The sequence below is a fragment of the Centroberyx affinis genome, unplaced genomic scaffold (assembly GCF_046629955.1).
Source record: "Centroberyx affinis isolate AG114_WGS23_722 - 3 ecotype Tasmania unplaced genomic scaffold, CSIRO-AGI_Caff_v1 ptg010099l_1, whole genome shotgun sequence".
NCBI classification, from domain to species: Eukaryota; Metazoa; Chordata; class Actinopteri; order Beryciformes; family Berycidae; genus Centroberyx; species Centroberyx affinis.
The window spans coordinates 342,909-355,963 of record NW_027284735.1 but is presented as its reverse complement, the minus strand read 5'-3'; the positions used below and the strand labels follow the sequence as shown (position 1 = coordinate 355,963).

The 13,055-nt window shown below is 40.3% G+C and overlaps 1 protein-coding gene across 2 annotated transcripts; it reads left to right on the top strand.

The window, feature by feature from the left end:
- The first annotated feature begins 572 nt into the window (after positions 1-572).
- On the top strand, positions 573-9,798 carry LOC139640643 (NEDD4 family-interacting protein 1-like). 2 transcript variants are annotated; one of them, XM_071514822.1, is made up of 7 exons: positions 573-727; positions 2,510-2,597; positions 4,397-4,515; positions 6,480-6,567; positions 6,978-7,102; positions 7,406-7,472; positions 8,440-9,798. In XM_071514822.1, exons 1-7 carry the CDS (start codon positions 698-700, stop codon positions 8,541-8,543), a joined length of 621 nt encoding a protein of 206 aa, XP_071370923.1. In that variant the 5' UTR covers positions 573-697; the 3' UTR covers positions 8,544-9,798. The 2 variants fall into 2 exon arrangements, with proteins under 2 accessions (XP_071370923.1, XP_071370922.1); XM_071514821.1 differs by having other exon boundaries at positions 4,397-4,527.
- The last annotated feature ends 3,257 nt before the right edge of the window (positions 9,799-13,055 follow it).

The window sequence follows — 13,055 nt, the reverse complement described above, 5'->3', positions numbered from 1 at the left end:
CTGGACCTCAGTTTGGGAACCACTGATTTAATGCATACATTGTCGTTTATTTTGAGCTAAACTATAGGCTAGAACTTCACAGCCAATCTTCTCTCCTCAAAAAATAGACAATTTAGTCTTCTGTTATTTTCATTTTCGTTGCTTATCTTTCTGTGGGTTTTGGTTTTACTTGCCACTTCTGCTCGTTGTTGTGTTACATTGTTTCAATTGGGGGCGATAAGGAGTTTGTTGTGGCTATTGACGTCATTCACTCGGCGAGCGAGAGCTGCTTCAAGCCAGCCAGAGTTACCTAGAATGGAGCGGAAATTAGGTGATTTGCCTTCAAAATAAAAGCATAAAATAGTCCGTTTTGACAAATAGAGAATGATTATGCATTAGAGTGTTCGTAAAAACAACAACAAATGCATTTTTATTTAGTTATTTAGATCCCTTTTAAAATATAGTTTTACGTTGGGACTTTGTATCAATCAAAAATGTTGCTACAGTTCGTCAATAAGGACTTTATTTTGAAATCTATGACAGAAAGTCTTATGTTTTATTCTGGCTAGCTTGACACTGATGTCAGTGGCTGAGGGAGCAGCAGGTCTTATCGTCCCGAGGATTGAGTTTACAGTTTGTACTGTTATATAATTTCTATTTTGTTGGGTGTCTTGGCAGTCTATTCCTTCGTTATTGTTGATAGCCGTTTCCAACCGGAATGGCCGAACCGAGCGCCAGATATCAGCAGGTAGGTACACGTTAAACGTTAAAAATGTAATACTATTAACACTACAACGCTAACGAAAGCTCTCATTCACACAGCATTGTCGTCGGCCTCACTAGCCTGACAACAACGATTCCTATTTAAAGCCACTGGGAACCGCTGTCATTAGTGAGGTGGATTCGTTATTTTTTCGTTGTTTTCATCGGGTAACGATGTAGTTAACGTAGCGTTAGGTGTTAACTACAGTAACGTTAGCGTTTGCCACCTTCTTAGATCAATAGGAACATGATTCGACGTCCATGGTGTTTTGTTTAGACAAGCGTGCTAAGTTTATGCTAGCTAACGTTAGTTTAGGAAATGACAATATATGGCACCGCAGCTAACATTAACCTGTTACATATTGACGTTAACGAGAAAGGCTGTAACTTGACCTGATTCGCTAACCTCACTGTACGCTAATGCGCTGCTAATGTTAGGATATATGACCTGCAGTACAACAGTAGGTGTGTCTGCTGGTCATCACAATCCACCAGCTAATCTAGTTAGTCAGGTGTTGGGGAGACAGACAGACAGTCATCTACATAAGCCTGGTCATGTGATTCAGTAGTTAATGTGCAGGTGCAGACCCGAACCGCTTCTCTATTCTGTGTCATTTTGCGGATCTAGTAACTCTGCTAAAAACCCATCCAAATCACTGTTTTCTTTTAGTATTGGTGATCAAACTTACCAAACAAGCCAAGTCAGTTGTGTAAACGTTTGGATAATATTCCTTAAATCAATCAATTATCAATCAATTATCAATTTAGACAGCAGCATTATGCATCATGATATCCCAAAATCACCATATCATCATGATGTGATTCCACTGAAAGACAATAATAATAAATGATAATATTGAATTATCACCCAGCCCTATTCTCAAGTTTTATGGCAGAAAACCAACCAGGTTCTACTCTCTTCTAAAACGAGTCTCTGTCTCTGTCTGGCTGTGTTGCTGTTGATAGTGTCTCGGGGCACCTCAGATGATTTCCTTGCTTAAATCCAAATTCTCCACCCTTTTCCCTGAATCGTGACCTTGTTCTCTCTCACAGATTGCATAGAAAAGTGTGTGTCTGTACCTGGTCGGTCTGTACACACAGTCACACTTCTGGGAATCGATTTGCCTAATGCTGCTTCTTTTCTAGAGAGTAGTGGGTAAAATGCTCGGTTGAGCATATAGGGAGAACTAAAGTGTTGTTAACCTGTAATTCATAAGTCCACAAACCCTATCTCGCAGATCCACTACTTCGTAATCTGTATCAGCTGAGTGGCCTTGCATGAGGACTCCTCCCTGTGGAGTGACTTGATCAGTCAATCTGCTTGGTCTAAATCCTTGATGAGCTGAATCAGGAGTGAAGAGAGGCTGAGCCTGGACTCTATCCAAAGTGATAGACAAAAGTGCTGTTGGGTCTTTTGCTCACGAGTTTCCTGCTTTTAGTGAGAAAGCTATTATGGTGAAGAAATGCTTTGTTGGCGATGTTGAATTCCTCTTTTTAATGTTCATAATTTGAAAAATCTGTTCCATCTGGGCCCAGTTTCCTTCCCTCTCCTCTGATTTTTTTTGTCATTGCTTCACTTATAAGTTAGCCTACTTAAAATAATTAGGTTTGGTGTTGGGTTGGGCTTGTATTTAAACACTAGTCAGGCAGTGTGAAGCTTCTTTATCCAATCCAAAAGCATAAATGTTTCAGACGTGTGTAGCCTAAATTGACACCAGGAAGTGTTTTTTTTTTTCTTTTAACACATCACATTCTCTTCCTCCCATAGCTACCCAATGAGGAGGAGGCAGAGGAGAGTCCGCAGGTAGCAGCGGACGCTCCGCCCCCCTACAGCAGCATTGCTGCGGACAACGCCGGTAAGACCAGGATTCACACTGTCTCCCTCTGGTTCATAGGTCATTTACTTACTTAGGAATTTACTTGTGGTGAGCCGCCACAAATAAACCTCTGTATGGGAAACACTGCACTATAAGATTTCATGAACTAGTAAGTACTAAATGACCAGAATATCAAGTCTAAGGCACTCGCATGGGGAGTTAAGAAGTCCTTTTTCACTAGGACTCAGCATTAACATCTTTCTTACTGCGACCTACACGTAGGTAGGAAATGAAAGCTTTTAAACTCTACACCCCATGCGAGTGCCTTGGACTTGATTGTTTTGAAATATTCTAATCCCTTCCCAAAGAGCGCCACTGGAGGTAATGCCAAAAACACAAGAAGCACTCCTTCATATTGGTTTTTGGGCTATGAAATGACCATTCCATCCAAATTTTCAAGAACTGGTTGCTCTGAGAAAGCCTCCTAGAAAAAGGACGACGTGGTGTCTGATTTTCACCCTGACTTACCAAACGTTTGTGCCCTATTTGAGCTACGGTATAATTAAAAAGAAAAATGGTAGTGTGCTTCCACCCTAAAAACAGTTGGGCAGAAGCTTGTATCGGTTTCAGATAGTGTTTGAGAATAAGGAAAGAAGAAACCTGGCTTCATTTGCATTGAGGCCTTTTGTCCTCTGTGTAACTTTTTGCTGACCTAATCTCATCGACTATCAGTGAGCAAGGTAAAAAAACCCAGTAACATTTCCTCTCGCATGGCAAGGCCAAACCAGTGTTGAAAAGGAACAGACCATTCTAGGCAATCCAAACTTGGCTCGTCAAGGCCTGTCGTGATACCAGATAACCAGACATTAGCCAGACATTAGCTTAGAGTTCATTTGAATACATTTATTTGATTAAGGTAATTATTTCACCAAATTAAGACATCTAGAATGTAGGCTGGAGGCAGTAAACTGTGAAAGCTGGCTTAGCCAAATCAAATGTATAAACTGGGTCTAAAACAAATGCTAATACATTTTGGCTGATGCTGGTGAAATTGGCTTCCAGACAGTTTGGCAGCTAACCAATGATAGTTGTGATCCACTTGGATTTGTAACATAGGCTAATTAAAATAACCAGTGAATTTTGGATGTCAGACAAAAAACATGTTTCCTAATTTAACCTTAGTAAAGCAGATATTAGCAAAATATTAGTTGAGTCATAAGTGTTTGACTGCCTGAAAGGACACCAGGAGCATTTTATTAACCATATCTTACAAGTTATATTGACACTATAGGGACAGTCCAAGTGTTTGACAGTTTGGGTTACATCAAGCACAACCTAACTAAACTAATATTTAGTCTCTCAACAGAGTTTTGTCCAAGTCTGCCATTGATGCAGACAAAGGTGTATTTGCTGCACTTTTCTTGTAAACGAATCCACTGGTTCTCAATCCTGGTCCTTGGGACCCAGAGTACTGTTGGTTTTCTATCCTACCAGCTAGTTAATTGTAAACTGTTCCAGGTGTAAATCAGTCCTTGATTAGATAGCTTGAATGAAAAGGATGGTCCTGAGGACCAGGATGGAGAACCACTGGTCTAATCCATGTGTGCCATTGTTTCAGAGTCTAGAACCAAACTCTGTGTTCATCCCTGTGCTTGCAGTTCCAAAACACTCCATATTTAGATGTTAAATTGTTTTAATATTGGCCTTATTTTTGGTAGTTTTGTTTTGGTAATAAGAGTAGATTATACATTTTTATAATTGTGCCAATAGGGAGAACTTTGCAGCATGACTTGCAGTCCTGTCTTTGTGTTTGAATCCGTGTGCTGTTTCTTCCTCAGCCTACTTTGAGTACAAGGAAGACAGGGTTTTCCCCAAGCCTCCATCATACAACGTAGCAACGACGCTACCTTCCTATGATGAAGCGGAAAGAACCAAGGCTGAGACTACTGTTCCCCTGGTAACTGGAAGAGTGAGTGTCTCACTCTTTTTTTTCTTTTCTTCTTTGCTTATGCACACATACTTGACACACGCTGTCGCTTGTGCTCAAACACTTCCTGTACTGTGAGCAAGCCGATGCACTTAGGTTTACATGCACACATTATGCACATCTACTGCCCACACACACACACACACACACACACACACACACACACACACACACACACACACACACACACACACACACACACACACATACATACATACACACTCACACAGCTGCCTCCCTGGTTGTTTTGCATGAAGCCTTGGAAAGTATTATTCAGAGCTCTGTGTGTGTACAAGAGACATTATTGATTGTGTCTCTTTGTCTTCTCTATGTAAACTACTGCCACCTTATATTGTAGCTGATAATTCTGCAACCAATCAATTTTCAATTCAATTTTCAATGATTTTCCTTTCCAGTCTGCTCTGGAGTGTGACATGAGCACAATGGAAAGATTAACAATTGATTTATTATCATTGCTTATCGTTGTATTTGTTAAGTTAGATTTGACATTTTTTTTTATATGATTAATGTAATAGCATAATTGCATATAGAAACATCCCTGTGCTGTTTTTATGAAGGCATGTCAGCATTGTACTACAGGTAAAAAATGATAGCAAAAAAATGATAGCAAAAACATCCATGGCTATAGAGCCATGGATGTTTTTTTGTATTTCATTCTAAAGGGCAAAACATATTTTGTAAACATGAACTGTTTTCTTTCCAGTAATTTATTTTACGCTGAATTTCTCAACCCAACCACACCTTAGCTTGTACAGCTGTTTTTTGAAAAGGACAGCAGTAATCTAACCTCCCTTTTACAGACATATCAACAATAGCTCAGACCCAAAAGCCATCTCTCTCTCTCTCTCTCTCTCTCTCTCTCTCTCTCTCTCTCTCTCTCTCTCTCTCTCTCACTCTCTCTCTGTCTCTCTCTCTCTCTCTCTCGCTTTCTCTCAGGTAGACTCTATCTATATTGAAGCAATGAGTCATACACATTAGGCAGCAGTCACGCCCTGAAAACCACCGTCTGTTTAAAGTTGAAAGGGAAACTAAAATATTCAACAACAAAAAAAAAGAAATTGCTCATCTCTGACCTCTAGTGGTGACTGTGATGCATTGCACCTTAACTGCATGTGGGGCCACCCTATTTGATTGCTGGTGTTGTGTTTCTCTGCCACACACTGCTTGCCTTGCCTTGCGCTCAGCCGCAGCCTCAGCACAGGGAACGTCTGGAGACTTTTGACGATGTAATTCGCAGTTCACTGGAGGTAACTGGGAGGAATGGGAGGAGAGTGTGTGATGAGAAGAAGTGTATGGGTCCTGGTTTGGTGTGTCAAAACACAGATGTAACTACAGTGTTCCTCACCCCGCTTGTATGTCTGTCTGTTTAGAGTGCTAGTTAGTGTTTAGGTGATAGTTAGTTACACAATATCTGCTGATTCTGTTCATGTGCTTCTTTGAATTTGACAGAATTCAGCCTTTTTTTGTCAAACATAAAAAGGATAGTCTTTAAATTGGCTTTCAGTAGTGTGATGTTCCCATTGGTCTGTTGGTTGTCTGTGTTGTGTTTGCGCTGTGTTGCCAGCAAAGCTTGGTCCACTGGGGGGCTAAACAGGGGCTAACCAGGGCTTAATCACTGTTAAAGTCAGAGTTGAGCTCAGTTCACTTTGATCTCCATCAGTACAATTCAGTTGTTGGATTTTAAAAAGGAAATCCACTTTCGTGAATTGGTTTTCTGTGATTCATTTTGCATCTCCTTGCCAGCAGAGATCATTTGTCAGCTGGGTTGTATTTTCAAATAAGCAAACGTTTTTATAATTTGCAGTTGTAGCCCTGGAAAGCCCTGCTGTTACCTGGCCCTGCTGTGGAAAATTGGCCATCGAGTGCTTACCTTTCTCACTCTCCTCTCTCTCCGTATGATCTTTCTGTCACAGGACGATGACTTTGTGACCAGAGACGACTTTGAAGATGCTGACCAGCTGAGGATAGGCAATGACGGCATCTTCATGCTCACTTTCTTCAGTAAGTTACTTTAGTCTCCTCTTTTCTCCTCTCCTCTTTCTCTTCTCCTCTTTTTTCCTCTTTTCTCCTCTCCTCTTTTTCTTCTCCTCTTTTTTCTTCTTTTCTCCTCTCCTCTCCTCTCTCACATTGTGTATATTTCTCTAATTTATTTTCCTAGACCTAGAGGGCAGAAATATGACACTTTCCGCCAGATATTAACTTGCCAAAGATTTTTTGTTTTGTTTTGTTTTTCTCCACGTTTTTTTTGGACCCACAAATCCCATTAATTTCTAATGTAAGATTCCAGTTTCCCTGTTCCCCTGCCTTTTTACAGTTTTGTTTTGTTTTTCTGATCACATGCCTGACACTCTCTCTCTCTCATTCTATCCCTCGCTCCCTCCCTCCCTCCCTCCATTCATCTTTCTCTCCAGTGGCATTCCTGTTCAACTGGATCGGCTTCTTCCTGTCTTTCTGTCTGACCACCTCAGCAGCCGGCCGCTATGGGGCCATCTCCGGCTTCGGCCTCTCCCTCATCAAATGGATCCTCATTGTCAGGGTATGACAAGGAGCTTACACACACACATACATACACACACACTTGATTGGGTATGAGGTTGCACACATATAAACACATAAAATGTGGGTTTATGTATGCACAAACAACACAAATGCCCCAAACACCACTGTGGAATTTTAATTTTGGCTCTGTAGTGGTTGGTTTATGTGTGTTATTTCCTGAAAGATCACTTGAGAACTCCACTGCTTTCCTCATTCATTTTTATACTGCAGGAATCACTTAAACCAACACCAGCCATGTTTATTCTAACCGGTCATTCCTGTCTTTCTCTCGGGTCTCTAGTTCTCCACGTACTTCCCTGGTTACTTTGATGGACAGTACTGGCTGTGGTGGGTGTTCCTGGTGTTGGGTAAGTAACAAACAGATCTGAATACAAATGAATCAAATATGGAGTCAAACAGGTTTCTCTTCCCTATGACACATTTAAGCTCCGTGTGGCTCGATCGCAACAGTGTTGAGGTATCATATAACTAGGCATGGGACGATATGCTTATCTCACCATATGATTCGATACAACCACAATACAATGTAATATATAAAAGTTCAATGACATCAAAGTCTGACTGTGCAGAACTGTTTATTTCTGAGCCACAAATCTTTTTAGCAGTGGCGTTGGCTTGCTGGAGCATACACAACAATTTAAAAATGTCTTTACAAAGTGCAGATAATACAATTTGGATGGAGAGGTTGTGAAACTGTGATGGGCAAGCCGTCTCATTTGTGATTACTACAGCTGAATAAAATGTATAATATTACAATTCATTTTTCTGCCCCAAGATATGTATTGTCACATTTTTGTATGGTGATATATTGAAATTTGATATATTGCAAGTATAACTCTATTTGTCCTATAATTGGGTGTGAGCTCAGTTCAAAGCACATATTTAACATTATAAGAACATATGAAATAAAATGGACATGGAATATAAATATGCATGTCAAATGAAGTGCATCTTAGTTAGTACTGTTATGCTGTGTTGCCCTGTTGTTTAGCACTTTTATCCATTAATTTCTATTATCTGTGGTGTCTTTTTATTCAGGGTTTACATTGGTCGACCCTATGATCTAGCATAAGGAACTAGTCAGTGTTGTAGTCATGGTTTAAAGAAAATAGATTGCAGGTCCTAAGATGAAGTTGTTTTTGTCTTTTGGTGGACATCTTACTAGCTGGATATCTGAAAGGAATCTACACATACATGAAGTTGTAGTGTATATATAGGAATGATGTTCCCTACAGAGTGTATATTAGTATATACTAGTATATTTTAGTTGGTACTGTGAGTCTACAAGGTCTTATTGTCCCGTTTCCTCTCCAGGCTTCTTGCTCTTCCTCCGAGGATTCATCAACTACGCCAGAATCCGCAAGCTGGCCGACTCCTTCTCCACCCTGCCCCGCACCCGAGTCCTCTTCATCTACTGAGCTAAGAGAGCCTCCGTCACCACCATCATCATCATCATCACCACCTTTTTTTCCTCTCTCTCTCAAAGAGACATACTGTCTGGCTTTATCCAATCAAAGAGGGAGAAAAGAACATTTCCTTTTTTTTTTTTTTTCTTCTGCTTGACTTGATTTGGACAATACATTGTCCCTTCTTGGTGTAAAATAGTGGATGCTGAGAATTCTGTAAACCCTTCAGTTGTTAGTGGTGAACTGTCAAGTGCTATTTGCAATTATGAAGTGTGTGTGATGTATAAATAATGCCTTATTTACTATATTACTATCTGTTCGTAGCAGCAGCATGCACTGTTCTCCTTTTTAGCCAACAGGGGGCAGTCTTGTTTGTGATATTTTTTCCTCCAGTCTTCTGTAAAATGAAGTCTTTGGTACAGAAAGGTGGTTCTCAACCCAGGCGGTCAGTGGATGAATTTGGGTGGTTATGGGTTGATTTACAGAATGTAAAATAATATATTTCTAAAAGCACCAATTTATTATGTTTTTAACCTTTCTCATCAATGCTTTTTTCTTGTGAAATAATGAATAATTGCGGCCTCTAGGCTTCTTCCAATAATTTAATTAAGTAACACAAGCCTGAAAAGGGAAAATCATCAGTTTGGGTCAAAGTTCACCGTCTGATACAGGGAATCGCTAGTAGGCATCGCTTAATTTTTCGGGGGATGAAAAGGTTGAGAACCACTGGGATCAGATCATAAGATCAGCTAGTGTGCTGGCTGGGCTGGGTTTCCCAAAAGCATTTTTTTTTTCAATTATTTATGAATTCTCCTTGCTGCAGACATTGTAATCAGGAACATTCCTTTGTTTATACTCTTATCTACATGGACTGTATGTAAGCAGAAGAGTAGGAGAGCAGGGAGAACCAGGAGCAGTGCTTCTGGAGCAGGCTGGGGTTCAGCGTCTAGCTCATCTGGCACTACGACAGGGATGGGATGTATGGATAATTGGATGGTTACTATAAAATAATGAATCCCGACACCCTCTCCTAGTCGCTGGCACCCCGCTGGCTTATTGCTAGATGCTGTTTGGAAACCCTGCCCTTTAAAGAGTCCATTAATTTAGAGCAGAGCTTTTTTTTCCTTGATGTAATAATGAAATATTAAAAAGTCATTCTTTTTATGATGTTTACCTTCAAACTAGTGGAAGTGGAATGATTTTTTTTTTGTATTGCAAGGATTTTAGGTATCTCTGGCTTGGAAAATGTTTGGAATTAAACTGGAAAAAGTAAATTTCGGTGTTGGAGGTATTCATAGAACGTTAACAGGTTTTAAATAACTTCAACAGGACCTAACAGCTCTTCTAGTTTTTGTCAGTTATTCAAATTACAGGAGACCACATCCTCCCCAACGGGCTCATGAAGACTGAGTTTATCTTTTCGATTGAAAATATTAATATCAAGTAGAAGAAGCTATTTCCTATTTCCTGCTGGAATTTTTTTTTTTTTTACATATAAATTTACATACAAACCGTTGAAGCCAGTGGGTGATGACAGCTGTTCCACGGCCCGTTGGTGTATTGAAGAGGCAGCTCAGGTGTGTCTTGAGCTTTCACTTCTAAATTTAGAAAGGAAGGTCAAGCGAAGCATTTCAAATGGATTATAAAACTTAAGCAAATAAGCTTTGCGATCACACATTCCCCAGGTTGCTGCATGATGGGTCTTGTCCAGCGGCTCTTTTCTGTTTGCTGTTGCTTCGCTCTCATCGGGGCTCGGAGCAACTTCACTTTCAATTCAAGAAGTGAATGTTCTCCAAAATACATATTGGAAAAACCTTTTGTTATGTTTAAGCTGTCCTATCAAACCTATTAACGAATAATTGAGAAAGAATGTTCTATCGTCGGAATATAAACAGCAGTTTTGGTTTACATTTTGAAATGAAAGTGACTTGATCCTGACCCTGATGATCATGCTAGAGTTTAACAAAAACAAAAGCTGCCATGCTGTAGATTTTAGTGTTTGGCTGTGGTGTGTGGCAGCTTCGGCAAGGTTGAGATCCAATAGTCTTAAAGCCACATCCAGTCTGTGTGTGTTGGGGGTGAGAGAGAGAGAGAGAGAGAGAGAGAGAGAGGGAGGGAGAGCCGAGCTGACCGGACTGGAGATGGAAGTTCAGCTTCTGACACAGGGCATAATTTTAGCCTCGGTTAATTCAATACACATGAGACAAGTAGGTGTGAGTATTAAGAAGAGTCAGCGCTGTCAGATTTACTTAGGAAATGTGTTTGCGGTGACTAATTGTACATGTCAGCAGTGTTTTTTCCTTCCAGCTGAATAGGAAGCGTAGGCCGCCCCACCTGGAAGACTTGTCGCACCAACTGGAACAGTCTTACTGTAGTGTCACTCTTGCTTCTGAGGCCTTTCCACCCCACAGTGACTGGATGTTGGCCTCTAGTGGCACTCAGCAGACACCGGTTTATCGTTTGCCCTAACTCGTCATTCAGTTCCTTATGCACAAGCTGGACGGGCAAATTGTTACTCTCAATTCACTAAAAGGATTATTTTACAGCAAATGAAGTGTCCACGTTACTACTTGTTCGATAATATAAACTGCTGACTGGATTTTCACAAGAGCAGGAAATCTTTAACATAGGAAAAGCAGATCAAATATGGCTTCTCCCTGTTTTGATAGCTGTGGCAAGATCAAGTCTGTCCCATAGAGATCAAACAAACCAGATATTTTGTACTCTTATAACTCTCGCCTAAATGTGTGCTGGCCTTTTGATTGGTGCTGTATGATGAAAGATGTAACTGTAAACTTGTAAACAACTATTGAATCCACAGTTTTAGGTAGAAGCAAGGGGTTTTGCATGATTAGAGTTTGAATGAATTGCATTTCCAAACCAACCAAACCATTTTTTACAACATATTTACATCATTTGTAAACTGTACAGAAAACACCTTTTGTTTACTCCTGAGTTGCTGCACTATTAGTAACGAAGCATTTTGAAAAATAAGATTTCCTGCAGCCATTGCTTCTGTTTCAGAGTGCAGTTTGGGGAAAAATAGAAACAGCTGTCGGTCAGGAATCACACATGCCCAGTAGTTCTGCTGCGCTGAAAATGTGTACTTGAAGACCTTTGAAAACAGAAAACATCAGCACCAGCTCATATATTTTTACATAACTGCAATAGATTTTGTGCATTTGTTAGATCGTATACAGCAGAGATAGACAGGAATATTGATCTGCTGAACCACCAAGTCACCAGATAACCTAACATCTTAAAAAAACAACAACCTTTAATGCTTCATTCAGCCAGGTGCAGATGGGTTCAATTGCTGACAGTGTTTCAGCTGTATGTTCTAGCAAAGCTCATCCCCAAAAAAGTCCTTATCATGTACATCTTCAGTCTGATTCAGTCTCAGTCCATTTGAATCCTCTGTACCGTCGCTCCCCCCGTACTGCGGCAGGGTCACCCAGTGCAGATGTTGCTTGTTCTCCAGATGTCATTCATAAAAACACCATTGTGCCAAGAACTGTCTGTGTCTTGTCAACCGCCCTCGATTTACAGAGACGGAAGTATTTCTTGGAGTAATTGATAGGAATTATGTGTGCTCGCATATGTGTACTGGCCAAGCGCTTGCACTGCATGTGTGTTTTAGCTATCAAAAGATAAGAGGAGGGTAGCTTTTTTTTTTTTAGTAGTTTGTTTTATCCACATCCTTCCTCTTGCACGCACAAACACACACACACACACACACACACACACACACACACACTCACACACTTAAATACGTTTGGTAGAGAGCCTGGGATTGCACCACCTTTCCAAAGATCTGTTTTTTCCAGCTTCTGTTAGAAAGTACCAAGTGATCAGTGCCACCGCCCCTTGCTGCCCATGTGACTTTCTTTGTGAAATGATAAATACTTTCATTTCAGTTGATATTAATGTGTCATACGCATACATTTACGTCAAAAAGCCTGTTGTCTGAAACGGCGGGGAGACAGGGATTTTCCAACAGCTTTTCTCAGATGAGGTTTTTTTTTTTACTCAAAATACAACTGGGGTTTTCTCAGAGGAAGCGTTCTTCTGACAGATATTTCAACAAACACTTTACTACATATTGGTTTGAGAAACCTTTTTCCTATGTCTGCAGTAAATAAAGTAAAAAAAAGATGAATGAAAACACTTGATCATGGAAATAAAAATCCCTAAGTAAGTAAGTAAAAACTCCATTGTTATTGAGAGTCTTGGAAGGAAGAACAAATTCAGGTTCTTTGAGGTCGATGGATGTTCTAAAAAAAACATCTTTATTGGTACAGAAAAAGAAAAAAAACCCCGCATTTGGCATAAAAGCTTTCATCAGAGTTCAATCAAGGTGTTGGGAATCTCGGCCCAGGTTAATTTCATCCTGAGAAATCCTGCATGATATTCACAAGATGGTTAGCAGAGAGAGTCACTTCATCTACATTATTGCTCCAGTTGAGCTGCCCAGTGCGAAACTGGTGACACTGGTCAGCCGCCAAGTGTGAATGTGTGTAACTG

What these genes read in the sequence shown, in the direction of transcription:
- LOC139640643 (XM_071514821.1), top strand. Translation starts at nt 698, where the DNA reads ATGGCCGAACCGAGCGCCAGATATCAGCAG. An exon ending in CGAGCGCCAGATATCAGCAG is followed by an intron (nt 728 to 2,509) that starts GTAGGTACACGT and finishes TTCCTCCCATAG; the next exon opens with CTACCCAATGAGGAGGAGGC. An exon ending in AATGGATCCTCATTGTCAGG is followed by an intron (nt 7,103 to 7,405) that starts GTATGACAAGGA and finishes TCGGGTCTCTAG; the next exon opens with TTCTCCACGTACTTCCCTGG.